Raw genomic sequence first — 26,555 nt, 5'->3', positions numbered from 1 at the left:
CAGTAACATGACCACCAATCCATGCCCACCCAGTCACATGACCACCAATCCATGCCCACCAACTAAGCCACACCCACAGAACCGGTTGTTAAAAAGTTTGAATCCCACCCCTGGAAGAACTGTTTAACTATGTATAGTAAAGGCATCAGTTTAACGTTTCTCTGACTTATGCTGTTTGGCCATACTTCTTCTAGAAGATATCCAGCAAAGGGTAACTCACCAGTTCTTTGGCAAATGGGTTTCACTACTGAACTACCAATAGCACTTAGACTTATATACTGCTTCATAGTGCTTTCCAGCCCTTTCTAAGCAGTTTACACAATCAGCCCCCAACAATCTGAGTCCTCATTTTACTGACCTCAGAAGGATGCAGAGAATGGTATTCAGCAGGTTCTGACCAGTTCTGGAGAACCGGTAGAGGAAATTTTGAGTAGTTCGGAGAACCAGCAAATACCACCTCTGACTGGAGATTTTACAGTATCCTTCCCCTACCATGCCCACCAAGCCACGCCCGGTAGTAAAAAAAATCTGAATCCCACCACTGGAAGGATGGAGAGCTGAGTCAACCTTGAGCTGGTGAGGACCGAACTGCTGGCAATTGGCAGAGTTCATCTGCAATACTTCATTCTAACCACCACAGCTCTTATTAGAGTTGTGCCAAAATCTATCCATTCATTTCTCTGTTCTTTTCCTTCAAAAAAGTTTTCTGATGTGTTTCTACCTTCTGCTCAGACCGTTTGAGAATGCCTTTTGAGTTTCTCATGATGCATTTTGTGAATTTTTTTTCCTGCTACAGCTTGGCAAGGATTGTGGGCAGAAAGTTAGGATACAACTTAAATTATTAACCACTATAAATATTAACATTATAGGGGTGAAATGATGACAGAAACCTGCTTTTAATAAAAAAAAAGGAAATGTTTCAGACACGGATGTAACCAACTGATCTTTTTCTGTTTCTAGATTATTATCCCATTGTCACAATTCCTGCAGGAGCTTATGGTATTGAAATCCAAGAATTGTTCATTTCTAGCAGCTACCTTGCAGTTCGCAATTTGAAAAAGAAATATTACCTAACCAAAGACTGGACAGTTGACTGGCCTGGAAAATTTTACTTTGCTGGAACAATGTTTGATTATCAACGGCCTTTTAGCCATCCAGAGAAGCTGTCCGCATCTGGCCCAACTAATGAGACACTCATCTTTGAAGTAAGTGTAACTATTCTTTCTTTTCTTCTTCTTGAAGTTTGTTTTAGAAATCTACTTTGGTGTAGCAAGTATCCACTGGAATAAATTGTCATGACTGAAAGTGAATATACTTGTCCAAAAATAATGTTTCAGGATCCCATCTGAGTTGGTCACCAGGACGAGAAGTTTAGTTTTCTCAGCTTTTGGACTCATGCTGGTGCCCGTCCTTAGCGAATCTCTCTCTAGCGGAGTGTTAGACTCACACTCTGTTGGATGTTACAGAAAATCACACAGCTTAAAAAAAAAATGACAGTGGTCAAGCTCTATTTTCTCAACTGATATATCTGAAAGTCCCGGTCTTGCAAAGATTTCAGATATATCAGTTAAACTTCAGAAATGCGGTTGATACGTTTTGGTTACCGGGTGAAAAAAGATAGCGCTTTGTAAGTTTTACAATTTGGGTCAAGGAGCTTTCTGAACCTGCACTGACCCTTAGATTTTGTTTCTTATCCTTCTCATGAAATAATAAACATGACTGCTTTGGTTGTTATCTATTAATTTCTTTCTACTTGTCTGAGAATTTTCATATGTTGCATGGCACCGAGAGTCATTTGGATAATTGGAGGTGCTCGTACGTTGAGCAAATAAAATGTAATAAAATCAATCAAGCCAATTATCATCAAACACCGAAGAGCACTGGTGTAGTTTTCTGTTGTTTTCATCCTAAGACCTCCCTAGCTGCTGCATTTTGCTAATCAGAAAAAGGCTGATGGGAGAGCTTCTCTTGTGATATTTTGCTTTGGGATTAATCAAGGCATAGAAGCATCCAACACTGGAAAAATTAACGCATCTCCCAGGGTTGTTGTGTGTGGGGGGGAGAAAAATTAGGAAAGACTTTCATACAAGCCACCTTAATCTCAAAGAGGAAAATTTGGATGTAAGTTCAATCAATAAACCCAGGAAACAATTTTTTTGCCCATCATTCCTAGAGATGCAAGCATGCAGGCAATATGAGTTTACTAAAGATGGGAAACTGATATATAGCCTGTTCCTAAAATTCTAAAATCCATGATTATGACTGGAGTTGAAAATAGAAGTCGTGTTATGGATATGTGCTAAATTAGAGCAGTTATAATCTGGCAATGTAAGTAATACCAGTCTTTTGGCATATGGTTTTGGTAATATAGTTGTGTCTTCTTAAGTGAAGACATGTGAAATATTTTTTATTATTATTGCAATCCAGTTAAGTGGGTTTTTTTGGGGGGGAGGGAAGATTCTGGGGGAGGTAATTTAAGGTCATTTGGTTTTAATTTTTAATACTTGTTCTAAAAATTGTGGACTAGAGGCTGCCTGGACAGGAAGTTATTACTGCTTGTATTACCATCCAGCCTTCAAAATTAACATCTTAGAAAGAAGAAAAGATAATAAGGCAACTTAATTGAGCAGACTGTCACACCCTGCTTTAGATGAGAAACACAATCAGAGAAAGAATTATGGAAATGAAATTTATGTCAGAGCCTCTTTTGAGCCATATGGTATTACCTATATCATATTTGTTTATACTGAATACTCAGTTTCTGCAGGCACTGTGGAGGTAAGAATTAGAATCAAACCATCTGTTTCTATCCTTCCGGATGTTGCTACCATATGCAGAAGCAGCTAAAGTTTTTGGTTTTTTTTAAAAAAAGATTATAACATCTCACAGAACTAATATGTGCATCACAGCTTCAAAAACCTGTCCAATGTTGAACAAGGGAATTACAAAATCCACTGTAAAATAAGTGTGTTCTCTACTGTACTGTAACCTGTAAGAGATGGATGGAATGTTTAAAGTGGCAATCATTCAACAGAAAAAGAATTTATTTTCAAACTGGGAAAGGTTTGGCTAATTAAAATCGATAAATCATTCCTGATAGAAGGATGTTTTTGAGAGTTTAGCCATTACTGAGTAAAATGCAGTGTGTGCTTTTGAAGCTCTACTTTTATGGTTAGCTTCTGGTTGACAAATTAGTTTCGATTTTCCCTAAAGAGAGCGTGTGTTGGTCTGAGCAGAAGCCTATTTATGAGACACAGATGTAAATTCACTGTAAGGGATAAAGAAGATGTTCTGATTCTGAGAAATTTCCTTAATGCACTGTACAGGGTTGTGTGAATTCAGAGTTATTCATATTATTTCTAAAGTTTGCCATGAAAAGTCTTCCCAAACAAATCAAGATGCGTAACAACCTTCTTGCTTAGAGATTTCAAGAAATCTTTTTGGGTGAACATCCTTTTAAAGCATCTGAATTCATCAGTGAAAATAAATAAGTATAATCCAATAACAAACATTAATAACAGAACATTATGTTAGATAGAACATAAGAAATGACTGTCACATAATATAATTTAGGAAATATTTAACTCACTGTCAAATGTATTAAAGGAGTTTAATTAGTTTTAGCACAGAGATTATTGTGATGTTTGTCTGATGAATCTTTGTCTTTTGAGTTTGTATATTTGTATATTTTAATTTTTTGTATTCAATAAAGTTTATTTTAAAATTAAAAAAATAAAAATAAAGCATCTGAATCTGGAAAATATTCCATAAAGATTGCAGGGAAATATTGTACCCCTTTTCCTTTTTTGCTTCTGGTTCTCCCATTCTGCCCTGGAAACCATTCAGCTTTCCTGTCAAGTTTTATCTTGGATTCAAAATTCAGTGAATAAAAAGCAAGATAACATGGGTTGATCCCGACATCCTATTTGCTACCTAACATACAGGTTCAGAAAGGTTCTTGGGACATTTCGTTGCAGTGCTGTCTGACTTCTGGAAACTATCCAAAATGTTTTCTTTCTGTCACAGTGGGATGGGGTGAAGGGCCTGTCATTTTGACTTTTTGACCTTGATCTGTTATAGCAGTGGTGGCTAACCTTTTTGGGCTCCTGTGCTAAAAATTGCCTGCGTGCTTGTATGCTTGCACCTTCACGTGCCAGCACCCAGAAGGCAATGCACGCAGGGGGGCCCCCATGCCCCCTGCACATGCGTATGTGACACCCCCCGTGCTGAGCATCTCTGCACATGCGTGCGCGATCCCCTTGTGTGTACCTCACATCTCTGCCCATGTGCGCATATCTCCTGCGCACCCCCCGCCCCTCACGCATGCACACCAGATACTCGACAATCAGCTGGTGGGCAGGTGGCATGCACGCATGTGCAGTGGGGCTCTTCCAGGCAACTGCCTGCGTGCCACTTCCGGCACACATGCCGTAGGTTTGCCATCACGGTGTTATAGCATTGCCCGGGTCACTGGAAGGTGTTTTAAACACAGCATTTCATAGCCACCCCAGCTGTGAAATATAAGCAGCATTAGACCACTCAGGAAGGGGAGCAGATGACCCCTATCTAAAGCACTAAGTACTATGGTGTACTTGCTATATGGTGCCTTATGCATGTCTCGGATGAGTGTTCTGACTTAGGCTTCCCAAGATCATGAAGCAGACTCCTCATCCCAATAAAACACCTTAAAGGGAGTTCCTCTCCAGCAAAGTTCTGTCCAACTGTCTTTCAAGAGATTTCACAACTACAGACCTTTATCAGGCTTGGAGAGCTGCCAGGCTGATATCTTCCAAATGCCGCACTGTTGCAGAAATTACTTGGCAAGAAGTCAGGAACAGATCTTCACCCCAATGAATTGAACTTATTGTCTCCTGCAAACACCACTCCCCTTTTGATCCTCTTTATTCCCTATGGGAGGGGCCATTTACTGTCCACCTGTGCCCTTTCTCCCAAGTTGTCCCTTGTTCCTTAACTGTTCCCTTCTCCTGGCAGCTCTGTGCAGTGCACACTGGAACAGGCTCCATCTGTTCTTCTGTCCCACTGATCTCCGACTCCGAAGGCAGCTGTTAACTATCAGACAGCCCTGGCCCCATCTCTGCCTCCGATGCAGAACCCTTGTCAGAGCCTTCTGCAGACTCCAGGACTGGCCCATGTTCCTTCCCAACCTCCTCACTGTCCGAGTCTGCTGACAGCTCCGCTGGCCACTGGCAGGCCATAACAATAAGATACAAAATCCTCTGCCCCACCAGCCATTAATAAGGAAGACTGCATGTGTATAATTTCAACTTTGCATGCCCATATTTTTTATGTGACTCCATTACCCTCTAGTACCTAGGTATGTATTAGATGAAAACTTCTTCTTCTTCTTTTTTTTTTTTGAAATAAATACTTAGGGGTTCAGCCTCATAATACAACTCAGAAAAACTATGTTTCACTCTTTTTGATGAGACCTGAGTTTCTTATGGATGCACATTATACCTTTCTCTACTCACTTTGCAAACTGATTTTCCTACTTTTTGAAGTGGGCTTGCAATTGTCTAGAAACTGCACCAAAATCAGTTTGGGCAAAACTCATAACATGTTCAGTGGTTTCAGCTTCCTTCCTTCTTTTCTTCCTTCCTTAAATGTGTTTCAACCTGTCTACAGTTCTTCTATTCGCTCATTCAGTGGCTTTGTTTGTGGGATGTGAAAAATTATTCTTTATGCCCATAATTGCTCTGTAGTTTAATTCTGTATTTGCTGGTGCAGCAAATCTCAGAACTTGAATTCATAATGTATCTTCAGTGTAATGACTGGCAGGTCAGACCCAGCTGCATATTTCTCACAAAAATCTCTTTAAGAGGTTGACATATTAAAGAAAGTGTTGACATACGTGTTAAAAAAAAAGTGCTCAACTGGCTTGCCAATGTACTGGTAAATACTGAGGGAAGAGAAAAGGAATAGATACCTATTTGGTCAAGGATATTTATGGCCCAAAGTCTCAAATCAAATCAAAATTGGCAGGAAAAGAAAAAAAAAGCATTTAACTAAGAGATTTCAGAGAGATTAGAGAACATCAAAGATCTCACAGTTCAGCTCTGAGCTACAAATATTCTATTGGTAAGAGATTTCAGTTTGCCCATTGTCTAAGCTTCCTGAAGCCTTGGGCAAAAAGATGTATTCTTATGAACAGGCTTTGCAAATTCTTAATTCTGTTAAGTCTGTGGTTTTTGAATGTATAAAGCCCTGTGGTCAGAGCTGTTGAGCATTGTGCCTGAAGTCAGGTGGTTGGTGTATTAAAGGTAGACATTAAAACAGTTATGTCGAAAACCTGGAAATGTTTAAGGGGGTTGTTTGCCAGCTGTAAATTTAAGAACTAATGCCAGTTGGCTGGGATGTTTCTACCTGGAATCTCTCCAGGTAAGTAGATGGAAGTGCTTGGAAGCCTTTCCAAAATTGTCAATTTTTTTTGTCACAAGGCATTATTTGCTAACCTTGGGTATTGTATTACCAGAAAGGGGATTGTCTTGGAACTTGAACACTTCACACTATTGTAGCCAGAGCTATTTTATCTAATGCTGTGATGAAATTGACCTTGCAAATCAACAGAAGCTTTTTTTTTTTTTTAACCTCCTGAGAAAGAGGCTTCTGTTTCTAAAGCTTCTTCTGATTTGGAACAATTCTCTTGCATTTCTCTCGGCCATTTTTTTTTCTTCTGTAAGTTGCTTCGCTGTGAAGGATTACTATTGGAATTTTGGGTTTTTCCCGGGATGTGTCTTCCCTCTGAAATATCCCAGATCACCCACAATTCAGAATCTGAAAAAAAAAAAAGGCCCTTTGGAATAGATTTCTGTGGATTTAATGGATTCCTGGGAATCCAAAGAGGTTTCAGAACCCTGGAGAGATGCTTGTATAATGAAAGACAGACAATTTTCCTTTCTCGCCTTTGTGCACTTGGTCAGTAAAGAAGTACAAGAACATAATGTTCCAACCCTGAAAATTTCACTGAAATTCTCTTCTCCTTCAGTAAATATTTCAAAAGCAAATGTGCTTGTATCATTGTGAATGGCAACATTCCAGATGTATGCCCAACATTCGTTTGATGTATTCTGTAGGAATTTGCTTCTGTATAGAAGGCAGTTTGGTGGTAAAGGCAAAGTTTCCCCTCGCACATATGTGCTAGTCATTTCTGGCTCTAGTACCGGGAGCTCACTCTGTTACGCAGTGCGAGGGATTCGAACTGCCAAACTGTTGATCTTTCTGATCAACAAGCTCAGCGTCTTAGCCATTGAGCCACCGCGTCCCTAGTTTAATGGTAATTCTGTCTTAATAAAAGAACATGAACACGGATATGCTTTGTAGTTTCGTGGTCATTCAGGATAAAGCCAGAGTATTTGTTTCATAGCCATGCAAACTTTCCATAGCTTTCAACTGGGATTTCCTATGTCTTCTTGCTGAAGCTGGATTATAAATAAATGGGTTTTTAGAAGGGCCTGGTAATGTGTTTCTATGGCCATCTTCAAGCTAATTTTCTATTTTTTAACTTCTGTGACTTGATTTTGCTCAGTTATATCCCTGTGCTCTGAACTTAAAGGGAAGCCCTTAAACAATAAAACCAGCAAATACGTCAGAGCCCAAAGAAAAATAATTTCCTGATGCATTTGCTAGGCAAATTAAATGTTAGCTACTCCTACCAGGAGACCCCTGACAGAGGTTTCCTGCCACATTTTGAACCCTCTGCAAATTAAAGATATCTCAATGAGGAGTCTCCTACAAATCTAAATAGAGATAAACAATGTAAGGAAAAGAGCTAGCTTTTAGAGACAGGATGTAGTTCAGAATCATCTACAGCTGCTCATAAATGTTCTTGGCCATCATCCCTATTCTGAGTGTTCAGGAACAGCACAGGATCTCAGATCCTGAACTCTCTCCACCAAATACTTAAGTGTCTGGATTAAATTTTAATTGGTTAGGTTTCATTTAGATTGCAATCTGGTATCTGACGGTGCCAATCAGGGAAACGGGCACTCTGGATGAAGATAAAAAGGGAAATCTAGTTGAACGCCATTCACATAAGATTTTGACCCAGCCCTGTACAATTCCTGTTGCTCCCAGCAGTCACACTAAAACATTAAATAACAGAATTTACAGAGTTGGAAGGAGACATTGGAGATCTTCTAGACCAATTCAAACGTTGATATTGAAGTGGTTTCCCAGGATTGCTGCCCTTCAGTATGCTACTATTTGTGTAATAGGAGTAAAACCATGACAGAATCAAAAACCCCAGTCTTGGCTTTAAAAATAGATTATATTAAAGCCACTGAGATATTCAGGATGCTTCTAATAAAAAATTAAGCACTATCTTATTGAATCAAATTATCTATAGCAATATCTATATCTGTCAATCTTTTTGTGATGCTTTGAGACAATGTGGGTTCCTGGTAACTGCTTGAACAAGTCCCTGCAGTTCTTTTTGGCAAAATTTCAGAAGTGGTTTGCCATTGCCTCCTTCTTAGGGCTGAGAGAAAGTGACTGGCTTAAGGTTTCCCTGTTGGCTTTACACCTAAAATGGGACTAGACTAGAGTTCATAGCCTCCAGGTTTCTAACCTTGTACCTTAATCTATACACCAAACTGCCTCTTCGTATCTATATTTAATCGACATCTACATCTATCTTTATATCAACTAAATCTATATTCCACAGTCTTTGAAATGTTATTAATGATCAACCACATTTGAATGTTTTGTAGTCTGTATTGTAACATAGGTTAGCCCCTTGTGAGGGTGGATATGGAGGATAAACATCCCTTTTTTTAAAAAAGCCTCATATGTTATATTACATCTTCCTAATTTCTCAATTCTGGATCTTGCAATAAATCAGAAAGCCAAGCTATTAGTTTTTCTGAATACAGTATACTGCTGGACTAGGTGATGGATATCCATGTTGGAGTTCTCCCAGAATTCATGGACTGAAATAGAAACTGGCTAATAGAACTGGAAAACATATCATTCTTCCAATTTTTCTTTTTTTTTCCTTTTCCCATCCCAAACCACACAATTTGCTGTACAAGTAGTCAATAGAAAACTACTCAGATGTTATATGTTCAGTGTCTCTGGACATGGACACCTCCCCACTTTTTTGGGAGTAACAATTGACTTTGTTTTAGATCATTTTCCCCACATGTGATCTCCACTTCCATATCTGACTGTCTTGACTTGAAAAATGTTAATTAATCTTGATTTTTGTTTTTCCCCCATGAAACTTTTCCTTATTAGTTCTCTTTTACTTTCTACATCCCTCCGTAGATTTAGCCCAGTTGATATTGGCAGTGTACCATGTTTCTGTCAATTAAATCCATCTTCAAAACAAAGACATAATTGGAATTCACACTTTAACCTTGCACAGATTAATCAAATGGGGAGGCTTGAATATTAAAATACTGATATTATAGCTTTTATTTTTCTCGAGGAAGTAGCTAAATCCTACAGTTTTATAAAGCAATTAAAAAGAAAAATACAATGCAAATAAATTATGCTTACATGTGAACCTTTACCTAAGATTTAGTGGATTTTTTGTCAATTCATTCATGAATTATGCAAAGAAGATTTATGGATGTGAAAGAGATGAGAAAGATACTTGTCCCTAATTTAAAGTGATTGTGTTTAAAAATCTTCCATTGTTTGCATTTAGATCAGAAATGATCAGAAATGTCTTTTGCAGAATCTTGTTGTTGATGCTTTACATGGCTTTTTCTAAAAAAAAAAAATCTATTGCACCAATGCATATCATTAAACACTCTTAATGCATTAATTTCACACTTATTATCACCAAAATCTTAACCTGTATCCTTCAGTTCTATATCATCTGAGATGGACAAGAGTGAATAAAAAGGGATTTCACTCTAAAGCAGGGACGTATAATGGTCCATATACTTAATGAAATTATAGTAACACGTCAAGACTGAGATCACAATTTTTATTGACAGGAAAATAGTTGTCTGCTGCAGCTCCCTGTAGGGTTTATTGCAGTAATCTAATCAGAAAGCAATAAAGACAGTTTACAAATGCCAGGAAAAGCCACAACTGAAAACGGGTAGACCCCTGCCTCCTATTAGTTGTCTAATATGTTCATAATTGACAGCTGTCTAATTACATGGTCATTATGAAAAAGACAGATGTGGGTAGTCCACAAAATGAGGAGGTTGTACTGCATTTATGAGCAGGAAGTGAGTGGGCAAAGCCAGGCAATAGGCTGTGTTTCTTTTGTTTGTTTGTTTGTACCAAATTCCTAGGATGAAAATTCAGTAGGAACCCAACTGCAGGAGAAGAGACAATGGGTGAAAGCTCATTAAAGAGAGATCCAACCAGAATTAAGAAGAAATTTTGTATCAGTGGGAACAATTAATTGGTGGAATGACTTGCCTTCTGAAGTTATGGGTGCTCCATCATTTTTTTACCCTCTTATGATAATTAGGTGCTGTTACAAGGGAAAAATCCTGGCATTTCGTGGAAGTATGCCTTATCTATGGTGAATAATGAGAATAAGATATTCACAAAAAGACATAGCTACTCATGGGTGATGGTGCAATCAGATTGCTCAGCGACCTGTGGTGGGGGTGAGTATGTCAAATTTGCCCAAAATATGTCTTCTTTTTCCCCCCCTATTTATTTAGGATCGTCCAAAACTGCAGAATTTAACACTGAAATCCACTGAACTTACTGAATTCAATAATTACTGAATTATTGGCCCTCAATGCATTTCTTTCCGGTTAAATCCCCATGTTTTCCCATGATTGATTACTTTGATATTTTTCTTCCCATGGAAAACCATTTCAGTCTCCTCTCTTGTTAAGGGCAATGTTGCATCATCATTTCCAACCTCCTCTTGACTTAGCTTGTTGGAAGCCAGCAGTGAAGGCTGCAAATCATAATTCTGGGACTGTGAGATGGTGCAACCATCGTAATTGTGAACTGGACACTGAGCAGCCAGATTGTGATCACATAACCACGGGGGACACTGCAATGGCTGCAAAAATGAGGACTGGTTCCCCTTGTTCAACACCATCATAACAGTCACTGAATATTGAGTAAGGGCCACCTCCTCCCTGTATGTCAGGGGTCTTCAAACTTGGCAAGTTTAAGACTTCTGGACTTCAACTCCCAGAATTCCTAAGCTAACATGACTGGAGGAGGAATTCTGGGAGTTGAAGTCAAGTCTTAAAGCTGTCAAGTTTGAAGACCCCTGCTGTATGTAGTTCAACTTTTTATACCGAGAGACAAAATTCTTAAAGTCTTTTACTAAGATACTTTCAAAATTTTCATTGATTGAGGCAGAAAATCTCTTACATTTTCCCCCCAGAGAATATGATTTTCCAAAAAGAGCTGAATGGAAGTATAGTAAGCATTTGTTACTCTTTTTGTTAGGAGCAGGTGTGTTGGCTGCCTCAGAAACCCCTACAGGTTTGAATGTGTTAGAGAAAGTATTTTTTGAGACCAAGGTTACATTTTATTGACAATTTAAACAACTATGCTAAAATACACACAAAGACTATCCAGGAAATTTGGAGTAGAAACACTCCAAAGGTTTTAAGGAACTCTAAATGCATTTATTATTATCATAAAACCAGCATTACATGTTTGTATTATTATCTTAAAACAAGGTTTACTTATTTATTTATTGGAGTCTTTTGGAATTCTCAGAGGATATTTTAAAAAGGCTGATTGTTGTCAGTCTTTGATTTGAGATGCAGTCATTACACTGGAAGTGTTTACTAGATTGATAGCAAACCCCTCCTTCCCCTTCAGCATTCTCCCATCCACCTTTCAATCTCATCTTGCTGTGTTTTCATTCTTTCTTTCATTGCTTTGCTACTGTTAAATTTATTTCTTTTCTTTATTTTTACTGTTATAAACCACCTAGAATAGCCCTACAGTGAGAGAGGAGGCAATTAAATTTAACAAATTTAAAATAATAATAAATTCTGAAGGTACATTACTATGTATGCATTGGTAAAATCTTTTCAGTAGCTTCTTATTGATTGAAGATTCTGATTATTATGGGAAACAATTATTATGGGTCTTGGGAAGAAGTGAAATTTAAAGGTGCCAAAGCATTGCTAAATTGTATGCTAACGATTTTGAGTTTTTCTATGTGAGAAGAATTGTCCTGTTTTATATTCGGTATACTGTATACCAAAATTTGATTAATTTTTATCACCTCTCAACCTTTGAATAGTGTCTTTATTAGTATAAAGGAAATATTAGGCAATATCTTCTGTTGTGATCAAACTTCACTTTGTGATTTACAAACTGAGCTGTAGCAAGTCTTTTGTTGATGTATGTTTTCATGTATTTCTACATACTTTTTATTTTTTTATCTTATTTATAAAAGTTATAGGCCCCTTGACCTACCTCAAGGTAACCCTGGGTGGCTTACAACTTCTATGTACTTTTTTTTTCAGATCACTGTGTGTGATTTAGCTATTGCTGATTTGATGTGTTTTTATGTTTTGTTTTATTTACACACACACATACACACACACAATAAATCAAAGCAGAGGAATTACATTTCTACTTCCTAAAATTTGCTCCTTTTTTCCTTCCTGCCTCTTGGTCTTCTGTTTTTGAATTCCTCCTGACAAAGTTGATTTCCTCAGTCAGTTAACTCCCCTCCTGTTAGCTCATAAAATCGGGAGTTTCAAGAATGTCCATTGTTAGTAATATTAAAAACAGTTCCCTGTGAGAAAGCCCATAGCTGTTGGCATTGAGTTTACGGCCAAAGACCACATTAAAAAAAAAAAAACCTTTCAGGGATTGCTCATATTGTCTTTAACTTGGCGATAGGCATTTTGTATCTTTGGCTCTGTCACTCTTTGTTCCCCATGTAACATTTATATTGCTTTCTTTTATTAAAAGATTATTTTAATGAAAAGGCAGGTATGCGTCAACACTTCCTCCTACTTGATGGGGAGAAACACATTTACGGCTAAATATTGGATACAGTTATGAGGTCAGGTTGTGTTTCTCATAAAATGGTTATCATGTGAGGGCTTGCCTCTTCATAAAATTGATCCATGATGGGTATGGCCAATTACAACATATCCATTTACTAGAAGACAAGTTAATGAGATTGCTCCTCAGGGTTCCCTTTAGCCCTGTAGAATATTTGTGGCCACTCTAGCATATCTTTATAATGTTTCTAAACAGGTAATCAGAAACCCACCATTTATATTTTTTTAAGAATGCCTCTGAGGCCTCTTAAAAGCATTGTTGGAAGTACCAGTCCGGCTTTGGCTTTGCACCATGGGACCTGTGTTGGTATAACATTTTGACATTAGAATAACAAAAGTAAAGAATTAGCAAGCTTGAGAATGGGATTCATCAGGACAATGTTATCTACTGCTATTTAAATAATGAGATGGGGGGAAATAGGCATGAAGAATTAAACCAATGGTATCAGCATGTTAGATGTCTTTATATTTTTGTGAGAATTATTTAGTATCTTCTGTATTTCCTTTAAATGTTTTTTTTTTTTTTTGTAAAATTCCTTGCAGGACATTTGATAGCCAAAGCTGTGTGTTTACAGGATCATCAAACCCGTGTAAATTCTTCATTTTGTGGCCCAAGGACAAAACCTTTAACAGAAACCATGATGTGCAATGCAAATCCTTGCCCAGCCTAGTAAGTATAGACTTTTGCTTTAGCTGACAATCCCCAAATGTAACTAGAGTTTAAGGATGATTGTGGAACAACTGTGAAGATTTAACTGTGCTGCTTGCATAGACAAGCAGTGGAGCAAAAAGCTTGAATTCTGACTCAGATAGTCCTAGATTGTCTCTGCACTGAAGTAACTGAAGGTACAATAGAATACAATACACAATACAAGTAAGATGTTGAGACTTTAGAAAGAATGAAGAGAAGAGCAACAAAGATGATAAATGGTCTGAAGTCTAAAACATATGATGAATGGTTGCAGGAACTGGGTGTCATGCCCCTGTCGGAGTCTGAATCTGAGGAGGAAGATGAACAGTTGACAGGGAGTGGGAGTGGGGCTCCATTGGCTTTGGAGGAAACTGAGGAAAGGCAAGGTCTGGCTGGGCAGAGCAGGGGGATGTAGAACAAGGGAGAGGGAGTTCAGAGGAATATTGGCCCACTCCCTCTTCATCCTAGGGCATGCAGGGAGGAACGGAGAGGAGAGCAATGTGGGTTGCATGGCTTACGGGGGAGGAAAGGGCCCTGATTCCTTTCATTAGCCACACTTGGGAAGAGAGTTTAAAAGAGATGCATGCTGAGTGCAGCATCTGCTGGGAACAAATGTGAGTTTATCTTGTGTTGACTTTTGTTATCTGCGTTCCTGGCATCCTCCCAACCATGTTGAATTACTGCCGTTCTTTTATGTCTGGAATTCCTTCTCTTGTCCTGCCGAACTAATTTCCTCATCTTGCCTTGATTGAACTTATAATTACAGTTTTTGTTGATCACGTTTTGGACTTGATTCTGGGAGAGTTTTTTCCAGCCCAGAAGGTAACCAGGACATTAGGGGCAAAGTTGGAGCTAATAAAGAGATTCCTACTGAGTATCTGACTGTGATGCCTTTGTGCCCCGGGTCATCACACTGGGTTTGTCCAGTCTAATGAAGAGAATGACTATGATAGCAGTCTTCCAATATCTGAGATACTGTCACAGAGAAGAGCGGGTTGACCTATTCTCTGAGGGCAGGACAATAGCAAGGGATTGATAAAATGTTCAGCTTGTGCAATAAACAGGTCCTAATCAGCATAAATCAAGCCATATCTTATTCACAGTTGAAACTTGATATGCAAAGAGCAAACTTTTTTTTGAGGATTATATCTCTAGATAATGAGCATCTTGTGCTGATCAATTTCAATGAATTTGGACAATTGCAGACCAGACTGAGAAAGCTCTGAATTCTTAAAGAGAATTCTTTTGTAGTTAAAGGTGATTTTAGATAAATCACCAGAAAGATCTATGCTTCAAGATGCCCAACAAAAAGAAACAAGGGAGCTGCCCTGTTTTACAATTTGTAAATTCAGTACAGTTTTGCTATGAAGAAATGCTCATTCAGGGGCGGGATGCTACCAGTTCTGCCCGGCTCTGTAGAACCAGTAGCTCTGAAGAGCAGCAGACACTGAATCGGTTCTGTGTTTGCTGCTCTTTGGCCCACCTGCCCGCCCGGACACTTACCTGTCCTTTATTTCCTGCTTTTTCAATCTCAGCTGCTTTGAGCGGCCCAGCTGAGGTTGAAAAAGCAGGAAAAAAGTGGCTTTTCAAACGCTGTGCACCTCCATACAGTGCTTTTCAGTTGTCTGGGTGGCATAGTTTAAGGTTTTTTACATGCATGCACAGCGCAAAATGTAGTCACTGAACCGGTAGTAACACTGGTTGAATCCCACCTCTGGGCTCATTGGCATTTTTATGTTCTGCTCCTCTGTAATAAGGAGTCTGGTAGATGACACATAAGCACTTGTACACAAACACACACTGCAGGAGATGCTGAGGAAACTGTAAGAGAATCACAAAAAGGCAGAGATAAGGTTTAATTAGGGTAACGTATCATGTGATAGTTTTAGCAATGTTATTGCCTTGCTTTGAGCCATGCCATTGTCTGACAACTAATTTAAGATAATCTCTCTGGCCGAGGATTCTGTCTGGGTGTGACTAATCTTCTGCCAAAGGCTTATTTCTATACCCTGGGCTCTGCTTTCTCTCAGAGAGAAAAGCCTTCCATTAAGTTTCCTTCAGCCTTCCTTGTAGATGTTTGTGTTTGCCTTTTAATTGTGGCTGGAAGCTTCCAAAACATAGCATTTATTTTAATTGGTGAAAGAACCACACAAGTAGCTATCGTGGCATGCTTTGGCTATGGTGCTAAATACAAGCTGTACTTTGCAGCTGGTGTATGAATCTTAGATGTATCATTAGAAGATACTGTTTTCCAACTGTGATGCTTTGGTGACAAGGCTAGCTGTCCAGCTCTGTTGGCCACAGAAAGGGAAGCAGGTCAAAGAAAGGCTTTAGTTAGTTTTCTGTATCTTGTAAAGAGGTGGATTTATAAACTGTACAGATGCAGAAAGATAACTCAACAGGACATCCATAACAAAGAACATTTATTGGTTCATCAGGTATCCTCATAACTCACGTTTGTGACAAAGTTCTTCTTTTATGACCAATCCTTTGTATATCTGCCTTGTAGTAAAAGATGGTTATCTCCTAACCCATCTTGTAGCCATAGAAAGAAGGTGCCATGAGTAAGAGAGTTCAGACAAAGAATGAGGAAAACTTCCCCCAACCCCTCGAGGGTCAAACTAGTGACCAATCAGGATTACAAATGTGGCCACGTGACATGAACTACATTTCCCAGGATACCTTTAACTACATTTACCATGATGCATTCCCTTAAGGGGACAGCTCATAATTCCAAAGTAACTATCCAATTCCCATAGACTGGCTGGGACAGCACAGTTAGAACTAAATTATTTTACATTTTTGAAATCCATGAACTATATCTACTATATCTACTGATATCTATATCTGCCATGTGCATTTCATAGTTTGATTTTCTTCCATGTAGTTAACACATCATGGAGCCAGGCTCCTTTCCCAGTTTCAAGGGTATAATACACCTGTAGGAGGGGAATGGTTGTAGGCCATGCCTTGTAATAAAACTGAAGAAGTCCTTTAGGAGTGAGCAGTTCAAATGAAGTCTGGGAAGAGTTTTGCCAATGTAAGAGGGTTTTTAATTCTGAGGAATGTCAGGTTTGCCTGTATATTCAGTGTTAATAATGTAAGGATTCAATTTTAATTGGTTTAACTTTGTTTTGCCCTGAGATTAAAAAACACTAACATTTTCAGCATCCAGGCAAAGTATGTTCAAATCAGAATCCTTAGACAACAATCAATGTCACTGTCCAAATTATTTAGCAGCCGTAGGTGGAATCTCTAATAAGAATCAAAATTCATGCAAACCAGATAAAATGAGAGAGAAGACAGTGAAGTAAAATAATACAGATATGAATTTGAGTGGGATCTGTACAGCCCATTTTATGTAATTGCTTTATTATTTGTTCTCCTAATTTACTTTGTTCTCCACCCCATTCTCAACCCACTAAGTATTGTACAACAACTATAAAAAAATAAATGCAAACTATTTACAATTGCTAGTAGTTTGAGTTCAAAACAGTTTGCATATCTTTAATATAGGTAATTTTTATATCATATATCTAATATGATTCAAGTAAATGTTTTCCTGAGAGCAAAATTCTAAAGCAATAGAGTTGAAGATCACAATGATCACATTTAAAATAGAAAAAAAATCCAAGTAAAACTTCCATTCAATGACCTCCTTTTAATGGACTTTGAACGCAACAGGCCAAATTTGCATTTAAAATTTACCCCCTCAAAATAATGAAGTCCTTTGTTTCTGAAGTTTATCCAAACAATTAATGTTATTTACATCATTTCTGTAATGACTTAATTGATGTTTTCATCATTTGCACCAATTATCTTATCTGTGTAATGACATAATTGATGCTTTATCTAATTTTCATCAGATTATTTCATTTGATGCAAGTGGCATAAAATATATAAAAACATCAAGCATGTCATTATGCTTCAATTACATGCATTCAGATTGAAGAGACATTTGGGTTTATTCGACATTTTTCTCCCAAAATGACTTGTTAATTAAAGTTATAGTGTGTTTTTTTACTGTCTTTTCCTGTCCTGAAATATTTCTCTTTCTTTTTGAACAGAGCATATAAAATAGAATATAAACTAAATAAATCTGTATGTAGGTGCTTTTATTTGGCTCCTTGATCGAATAACTTGTTAATTAAAACATAGCCCATGAATAATTTTAAATGAGTCTAAAGCAATCAGTGCTTAGCACCTTCATTATTCCTTCCTCAACTGAAAAAAGGGAACAAATAATTATTTCCAGAGTTGTGGCTTCACATCTTCCACAGGTCTTTAAAAAATTGCAAGAAAATGGACCAAGAGCCACAAATTCAACCTCTGCTTCAGAATCAGTACACATGTATTTCAACCAGACATTGTGGTAGTAGACAAGGAGCAAAAAAACAGCAGTAGTGATAGAAATAGCTGTGCTAAGTGACAATAATTTCAGAAAGAAGCTATATGAGAATCTGGAGAAGTAGCAGGCCCTGAAGGAAAAACTGAAGAGGATGTTGAAAATAAATGTCAGAGTGATCCCAGTGGTGGTAGGAGCAACTGAGGCTGTGACACCTAATCTGGGCAAGTGATTCCAACAGATTCCAAGAATATTAGAGCCAGAAGAGTACAGGGTTAGGAATAGCTGAGATTCTGCACAGAACATTCAAATTCCCAGGCCTCTGGTGGAGGACCTGCAATTGAGGAAGACTTACACTACTAATAAGAACCACAAGGGGATATGTCATATATGTCTATATATTTTTCAGTTGGTCAGCAGGTGAATGGAGCATTTGCAGCCAGTCCTGTGGTGGGGGACAGCAAAGCCGTCATATCCAGTGTGTCCAGAAAAAGGCTTTTCATAAGGAAGAGGTTGTGGCTCATGCTGTCTGTCCAGTTACCACTCCAGCACAAATACAGGCATGTAATAACCAGGACTGTCCACCGGAATGGAATCCTGGGCCTTGGTCACAGGTAATTTTTTTTTTAAAGTTGCCACAATCTTCTATTGAGATGGGAGCCTAAAGAAAAATGGTTGGAAGCCAACCAGCATATAATCTAGGAAGAATGGACTGTCTATTTTTGATTATGAACATCATCCTATATGTGTCCTCCATTTGTCCCAAAGGGTGCTTCTTCAAGAGGCAACTGAACTTTCTGGTTTTTCTTTGAAGATGTTTCACTTCACATCCAATTCTTGGATGAGAAACGAAACATTTTCAAAGAAAATCCAGTTGCCTTTTGAAAAAGCACTTTTGGGACAACCATGACCTGGATGACTGAGAATCTCCATAGTGTGCACCAGAGGTGGTATTCAGCCAGTTCTGACCTGTTCTGGAGAACCGGTAGCAGAAATTTTGAGTAGTTCAGAGAACCAGTATACCACTTCTGGTTGGCCCCGCCCTCATTTATTCGCTGCCTCTCGAGTCTCAGCTGATCGGCTGGGTCTTCTTTGGTTGCCCTGCACAGAAGAACGGAGCTGGAAAGCAGATTAGTGGGGTGGGGAGGGAATGGAGATTTTACAATATCTTTCCCCTGCCATGCCCACCAAGCCACCCTCACCAAGCCACGCCCACAGAACCGGTAATAAAAAAATTGAATACACACTGGTGTGCACCATTTATTATCCTTGGTTTGGAGAGAAATGTTTATTTTAATTGTGAACATACAATCTGGCTATTTACATAAATTTACATTTATTTACATTTCAAAAATTCCTTAGCTCTCAATATATTCATATTAGAGAAATGTACCTGTGTGTGTGTGTGTACTTTGGAATTTGAGGAGTTGAAGTTCAGGTACCTGGAGAGCAGCCATATTAGTAAACTATACAATGAATATAAGACCACACTAATGTAAGACCACACCTAGAATACTGCATCCACTTTTGGTGACCACATTATAAAAAAAGATGTTGAGACACTAGAAAAAGTGCAGAGAAGAGCAACCAGGATGATTACAGGACTGGAGGCTAAAACATATGAAGAACAGTTGCAGGAACTGGGTATGGCTAGTCTAGTGAAGAGAAGGACCAGGGGAGACATGATAGCAGTCTTCCAATATTTGAGGGGCTGCCATAGAGAGGAGGAAGGGGTCAAGCTATTCTCTAAAGCACCTGAAGGCCAGACAAGGAACAATGGATGGAAACCGAACAAGGAGAGATTTAACTTGGAAATAAGCAGAAATTTTCTGACAGTGAGAACAATCAACCAACGGAACAGCTTGCCCTCAGAAGTTGTAGGAGCAGCATTATTTGAGACTTTCAAGAAGAGATTGGACTGCCATGCATCAGAAAGGGTGTAGGGACTTCCGCTTGGGCAGAGCTAGATGACCTACAAGGTCCCTTCCAACTCTGATTATCTGATATCTGAATGGTTACAGGAACTAGCTTTGTCTCGTGTAACGAAGAGAAATAATAGAGATGACATGATAGCAGTCTTGAAGTATTTTAGGGATTGTCATAAGGAAAAGGGGCTCAATCTATTGTCCAAAGCACCGGAGGGCTGAACAAGAAATAACATGAAAAATCATTAAAAAGAAATCCAACCTAGAACTAAGGAGAGAATTCCTGACTGTGAGAACAATTCACCATTGGAATGGATTGCTTCCAGCAATGGTGGGTGTTCCATCATTGGAGGTTTTCAATGGACAAACACTTGTCTGGAATGGTATAGTTTTTTCTGTTTGAGAAGGGAGTAGATTAGAAGACTTCCAAGGTCCCTTCCAACTCTGTTATTCTATGACGTATAATAAAACTCTTGTACTCCATGGAAAGGCACTTCTGATCTCTAAACACATGGCGATCAGTGAATGGATGCAGAAATCATTTTGATATTGGGAGCAGAATCAGTTCATACAATTTTTAATGTGTTCAGAGTATCTCAAACAAAACTTATCAAAACACGCGAATCTCATTTTTCAAGGTAAGTTAGTAGGTTTGTTTACTGATATTTGGCATTTTGTAGTGCATCCATAAAATAGTATGGTAAATTATCCACAACCTAGTAAATTAAGACAGAATTAAAAAGATAAAATAAATCTCAACAACCACATATATGTACAAAGAAATAAACTAACTGTATCCCATCATACTTCAAAGAGTTTCTAAATTGGCTCAGGTTTTTTTAAATAATAGAAAGTTAACAATGTGAGGCTTGAGGGAAATCTGTGGTCAGGCTATTCCAGGTGCACAAAAGGGCAACAAAATTGATGAACCTCTATCTCCCTGAATTTGTGGAAATGAGAAACCACTAGCAGGTTCTCCTGAGACACATATGTTGGGTGGGTCAAAATTAGATCAGAATGCTTCAATGCCAAACCAATAGTGATTTAAAGAGTAAAACCAGCAGTCGGAATTGTACTGGTCTACAGAAAGCCATGGAAGGCCTGAAGCATGTGGTCATATTGTCCTCTAGTTCCACCTAGATTTCAACCAAGGTTGTAGCACTTTGTAGTTCCAGGTGATCTTCATAGGTAGCTCCATAGCTTCATAGGTAGCTCATTGCAGCAGTCCAAAAAAAAAAAAAAATGGTGATAAGAGCTTGTGCTACCTTCACAATTCCTCCAGGTAGTGGAATGGGAGAACTTGGTGCAGCCAACTCACCATAGCCAACTCACCATGGGACAACTCTCTGTGGGAAAATCCAACAGTTCAATTTAAGTATTTACAATGATTTATTTTTTTAAAAAATTGTCATATGCATTTCATTTTGCCCGTGGCAAGTTGGCTATGACAAGTTGCCCCACAGTGAGTTGGTTGCAGCGAGTTGGCCATACTGAGTTGTCCTAGACCCCCAGGTAGGGCAACAAATGACACATAGCTGGGCAAAATTAAACTTTCCGTAGCAGAGTACTAAGAAGAAATAATAATAATAAAAAAACAACCTGAATAAGCTAGAGGCAGCTATTATTAATTACTTCACTAAGCACATGCGAATTCATTTTTCCAAAGTAGGCATTAAATGTTCAGTGATGATCAACAACATCCAGCAAAATGAAGGATGTTTTTCCCCCCCATTTAGATAATGTGTCATTTCAAGCAACCTAATATCATAATATAGTTAAAAAAAAAAAACCCTGCTCTTAAAAGCAGAGTTGGTAGCATAGGGCCTCAGGCAAATTCCAATATGTGTACACACACACCCCTTTTCTGAAAGATATGAAATGTCTAGCAGCCTTTTCACTGGAGTGAAACAAAGTCTTGCTGTTTTGTACATTTGCCAAGACAGACGTATCCCAGATTTCATTTAAGTGAATATGCTATTGCAAAAAAAAAAAAAAAATCTTTCAGCCTCTTCTGAAAAAAAAAAAAAAGAGAGAGGGGGAGCCCCAGCTATGAAAGCCCCCTCCCCCATCAAATTCTTTCTCTTAATGAGCATTCTTTAAGACGGGAGAGTATTATCTTACTTTTCTGAAACACACTGCTTCATCTATCATTAGCCCGAGTTATAAGCTAGAAGTGACTAGCAAAAAAAAAGGACGTTTGGTGTTTGGGATAGAGTAGAGATTGCAGGACGAAGATGAAATGGCTTTTTTTTTTTTTTTTTTGCAAAATGCAATCAAAAAGTCAGCTTTTGGAGGGCTTTTTGGATAAATTGGAGAGCTATCGGTGGCTCTAACTGGTAGCTAATTCCTGCCAAATGCTCATAGAATCTGTCTAATTGCTGGAGTATATTGAGTGGGGTGAAAATGGTCGACAGAAATGTTTCAGAAATGATGACTACCTAAAGTTCCCCTCACACATAGGCACTAGTCGTTTCCAGCTCTAGGGGGTGGTGCTCATTTCCGTTACAAAGCCGAAGAGCCAGCGCTGTCCGAAGACGTCTCCGTGGCCATGTGGCCGGCATGACTAAACACCGAAGGTGCACGGAATGCTGTCACCTTCCCACCAAAGTGGGACCTATTTTTCTACTTGCATTTTTGCATGCTTTGAACTGCTAGGTTGGCAGAAGCTGGGACAAGTAACGGGAGGTCACTCTATTACGCGGCGCTAGGGATTCGAACCGCCAAACTGCCGACCTTTCTGATCAACAAGCTCAGCATCTTAGCCACTGAGCCATCACATCCCCATAGAATATATATAACTACCTAAGAATATATAATTTGATCTGGCCTCATAGATAACTAAATATATAATCTGAGCATAGCTTTAAGTTCCATGATGAAGTTAAGGGATCCTGGTTTAAGGCATTGTAAACTATTAGAGTTGTTGAAGAAACAGAAAAGCAGGATGGAAATAAAATAAATAAATAGCTGCTCTGGAAATCTTCCTCGGAACTTGATATGTTGGATTTTCTCCTGGAGGAAAAATGGGTAGTTATATATGCAGTATATAATTAAGAATGGGATGAAATGTGTCTTAGTGTGTTATGACAGTAGAACAGGCTCAGTTTTAAGGTTACTAACATCAGACTTTCTCCCAATCCCATACAGTGTTCCAAAACCTGTGGACGAGGCATAATGAAACGTGATGTTTCCTGCAAAAGTGTAGGAACATCCATCTTAAAAATCGTGCCAGAGAGTTTGTGCAACAGCGGAACCAAGCCAGAAGTGCAACAGACCTGCGTGTTGGGACGATGCCCTAAAAATGAGCGTCTTCAATGGGTGATCTCTGCTTGGAGTGAGGTAAAGCAACGATGCTTATTTGAGTCATGTAATGAGGCCTGTCTAGAAAACACAACATGAAAAATATACAAAAACACGTAATCTATTGTTAAAGATGTTAAAGATTAAAGATGTCTATTGTTAAAGATGTCCCCACCTTTTTTTAAAATAGATTTAAGAATCTTGGAACTTTGCTGGATCTAACTTAAGACATGGTCCATTGTAAATATTACAATCAAGAAGAGCCTCAGGGTTTACTTTCCTATTTCTCCTTATTTTTCACTAAGAAGCTTCTTACAGTTTAATAGATAAAGGCTAACAGAAGCAGCACTCTAACAAAGACTTGCAACATTAAATTTAGGGGAATAAAGAGCTGAAGCACATGAATGCCAAAAATGCAAAAATCAACTTGCCATCATCATCAGTAAAGACATTAAGTAGGATGTGTTAGAATGAGCAAGGGTCTTCAAACTTGGCAATTTTAAGACTTGTGGACTTCAACTCCCAGAATTCCTGAGCTAACATGACTGGAGGAGGAATTCTGGGAGTTGAAGTCCACAAGTCTTAAACCTGTCAAGTTTGAAGACCCCTGTTAATTAGAGAGACATTTGGGATAGTGATTAAAAGTACTGGGCTAGTAAGTTCTAGTCCTGCCATGGGTCACCTGGATAGCTTTGGGCCAGTGATACTGTCTCAGTCCTAGAAAGAAGGCTATGACAAACCACTTCTGAAAACGTCACCAAAATGCCCTGCAGGGACTTGTCCAGTCAATTGCCAGAAGACAAGACTGACCCAAAGGCGCACATGAGCATCTTGTCCAAGCTTTTAAGGCTAATCTACAGAAGTATCTAAACATAGCATTATTTTGAGGGAAAGAAGAGGGGAACGCCCCCCCCCCAAGTATTGGTCGAGGAAGTCATGATTGCTGCTTGTGTCTGCAAAACTGTTAGAGGTGTGATAGTGGTTGATTTAATAAATGGGAGTTTGCCGTGTGAATGGAGTTTATGTAGACAAAATGGATCTGATTGGATCAATAGCATGATCTGATGTGAGGTATTTGAAAATATCCAATGGTCTTAATCACCAGAGATGGACATACCTTTGGAATCAGACACATGCACCATCGTCCCTGTCTTAATGTTCCATTTTATTCATATCCATCTCATGTATTAATACTCATGTTTATACTTATATTATCAAATACATGCTTGACTAAATAAATAAATAAATGCACCATTGGGCAGCTGAAGAGCCATTATGGGCTTTATTTAACATGTCAAGAGCCACATTCCAAAAATTGATGAGGCCAGAACCCAAAGTCAGTCTGATAGGCAGGTATTATAAGGATAAAATAGATCATCCGAGCTTCTGAAAGGCTTAAAATACTCACATTCCCATTTATCTCCAAAAGCACAAAAAGTCCAATTTTGGAAGGATATGGAGTCTGCAGTTTATCTGGTGGTGGGGCTGTATGTTTTGTAAACCAGCTTTAAATGAACCTCTGTACCTCTTTTATTTATAGTGTTCCTCTACCTGTGGGCTGGGCATTAGGAGGCGAGAAATGCAATGCATTGAGAAAAGTATTGGTGGCAAATTGATCACTTTCCCATTGCGTCGCTGTCGAAATCTTAAGAAGCCAAGCATTGATTTGGAAGAAGTATGCCACCAAGGACCATGTCCTATGCATCCTCTGTACAATAGGATATCAGGGTGGTATTCTTCACCTTGGCAGCAGGTAAGGATGTTCTGGTGCAGACTAAGAGGCTATGCATATGCAAGCCCTTGAACTTACTGGGGAATAAAGAGTTAAATGTGCAAGGGCCAACATAAAGGCACCTATAATTATGTCAACTTCTTTATTGCAAATTTTGGGTTGTATGAATATTTGGAAAAAGGACCTGTGAGTGCTTTCCCATCCAGGAAGGGAGTAATAATTAGAATCAATAAACATAAGATGATACATAGCAATCAACTAAATGTCCATTTGGATCAACCTTGTCTTTCCTACAACCACCACGGGATGCCTCCAGGAGAAGACCTTTTTCACCATTTTTAACTTCTATCTAATGGTAATAAAATCAGGCCGATTTCATGACGTCCTGCTTTATGACCATCACAACTTACGACCATGGTGGGCATGCTCCATTGCCATTATAATTTGTGGATTACCTGTAATTAAACTAGTGGAGCTAAGTCAGTTGTTGCAGATGAAAATTGTCCCTGGGTTCACCAAATCCCTGCAGTTGTAACCCTGTGCATTTTGTGCTCCCCCCCCCAACTCATTCTTCAAAGACTTGCACTGTACTTGAACCATTTAAAGTTTTTAGGCACAATCCATGAGTTCAAGGACCAACAAAGGCTGTTTGGGTTTCTCTAACTACTGTGATGTCTGGATTAGTGTGTGCCTTGCAAACACATTTCTGTGTTTTGGAAATTATTTCATTGCATGGGTCATCTGTCTCTTAAGATCCATTTGACAGACCATAGAGGATGCTCAGGTTTAATAATCTGATGGAAATGATTGTATTTGTCTTGTAGACATAGCCTTGGTAGACAAATTCACACACATCATCAGTGCTTCAGGGAATTTCTTCTAGGTTAGACTTGTAATAACTCATTATTTGTTCCTGCATAGAATAGCAGAGCAAGTTCCTCACATTTCCTAACTGCCCATGGCAATATACATTCCAACAAAGAAGCAAAGAAAAAATAATAATTTAAAGTGTGCTTATCTCTCAGCACTTCTCTGCAAGTTCAGCCTAGTTGATAGGTTTTCAGATTTGTCAGTGAGCAAAAGCAAATGAGACATTTTGGGACAGCAGACAGTTTGCCCACAAAAGGTTATTCTCTGCTATCAAATGACTCCAGATGAAAGAAATTTAAAAATGTTAAAAGGCCACTTATTGTACTTCTGTATGTTTGGAAATTCTGATGTCAAAAGAGAAGATAATATTGAACGAAACTCTAGTGTTTGAGGGGGCTCTCATATAGAAGAAGAGGTCAACCTATTCTACGAAGCACTTGAGGGGCAGGCAAGAAGTAATGGGGTGGAAGATCATGAAAGAGAGCTGTAACCTAGAATTAAGGAGAAATCAATGAGAACAATTAATCAATGGAATGGCTTAGCTCCAGAAGTTGTGCTGCTCCATCTCTGGAGGATTTAAAGAAGAGACTGGATAGCCATTTGTCTGGAATGATATAGGGTCTCCTGCATGAGCAGGTGGTTGAAATAGGAGATCCCCAAGGTCCATTGCAACCCTATTATGAACCCTATTTTATGTTCTGTG

General features: G+C 38.7%; 1 protein-coding gene and 1 long non-coding RNA gene across 8 annotated transcripts in view; one reads left to right on the top strand and one right to left on the bottom strand.

The window, feature by feature from the left end:
• LOC148129838 (uncharacterized) overlaps window positions 1-26,555 on the bottom strand; it is a 443,985-nt gene that overhangs the window by 155,245 nt on the left and 262,185 nt on the right. The window lies entirely within an intron of this gene.
• ADAMTS18 (ADAM metallopeptidase with thrombospondin type 1 motif 18) overlaps window positions 1-26,555 on the top strand; it is a 96,635-nt gene that overhangs the window by 61,489 nt on the left and 8,591 nt on the right. For all 7 annotated transcript variants that reach the window (XM_087971619.1, XM_087971616.1, XM_087971620.1 and 4 more), the window contains 6 exons: window positions 961-1,205; window positions 10,454-10,595; window positions 13,533-13,659; window positions 18,435-18,639; window positions 23,098-23,289; window positions 24,791-25,003. In XM_087971619.1, coding sequence (XP_087827745.1) covers window positions 961-1,205; window positions 10,454-10,595; window positions 13,533-13,659; window positions 18,435-18,639; window positions 23,098-23,289; window positions 24,791-25,003 — 1,124 coding nt within the window. The remainder of the gene's footprint in view (window positions 1-960; window positions 1,206-10,453; window positions 10,596-13,532; window positions 13,660-18,434; window positions 18,640-23,097; window positions 23,290-24,790; window positions 25,004-26,555) is intronic.

The sequence above is a fragment of the Notechis scutatus genome, chromosome 9, assembly GCF_049901735.1.
Source record: "Notechis scutatus isolate UNSWTSFEM ecotype Mainland chromosome 9, rNotScu1.2, whole genome shotgun sequence".
Lineage (NCBI taxonomy): Eukaryota > Metazoa > Chordata > Lepidosauria > Squamata > Elapidae > Notechis > Notechis scutatus.
Note: the sequence above shows the minus strand (reverse complement) of the source record. Positions and strands in the feature narration are given on the sequence as shown.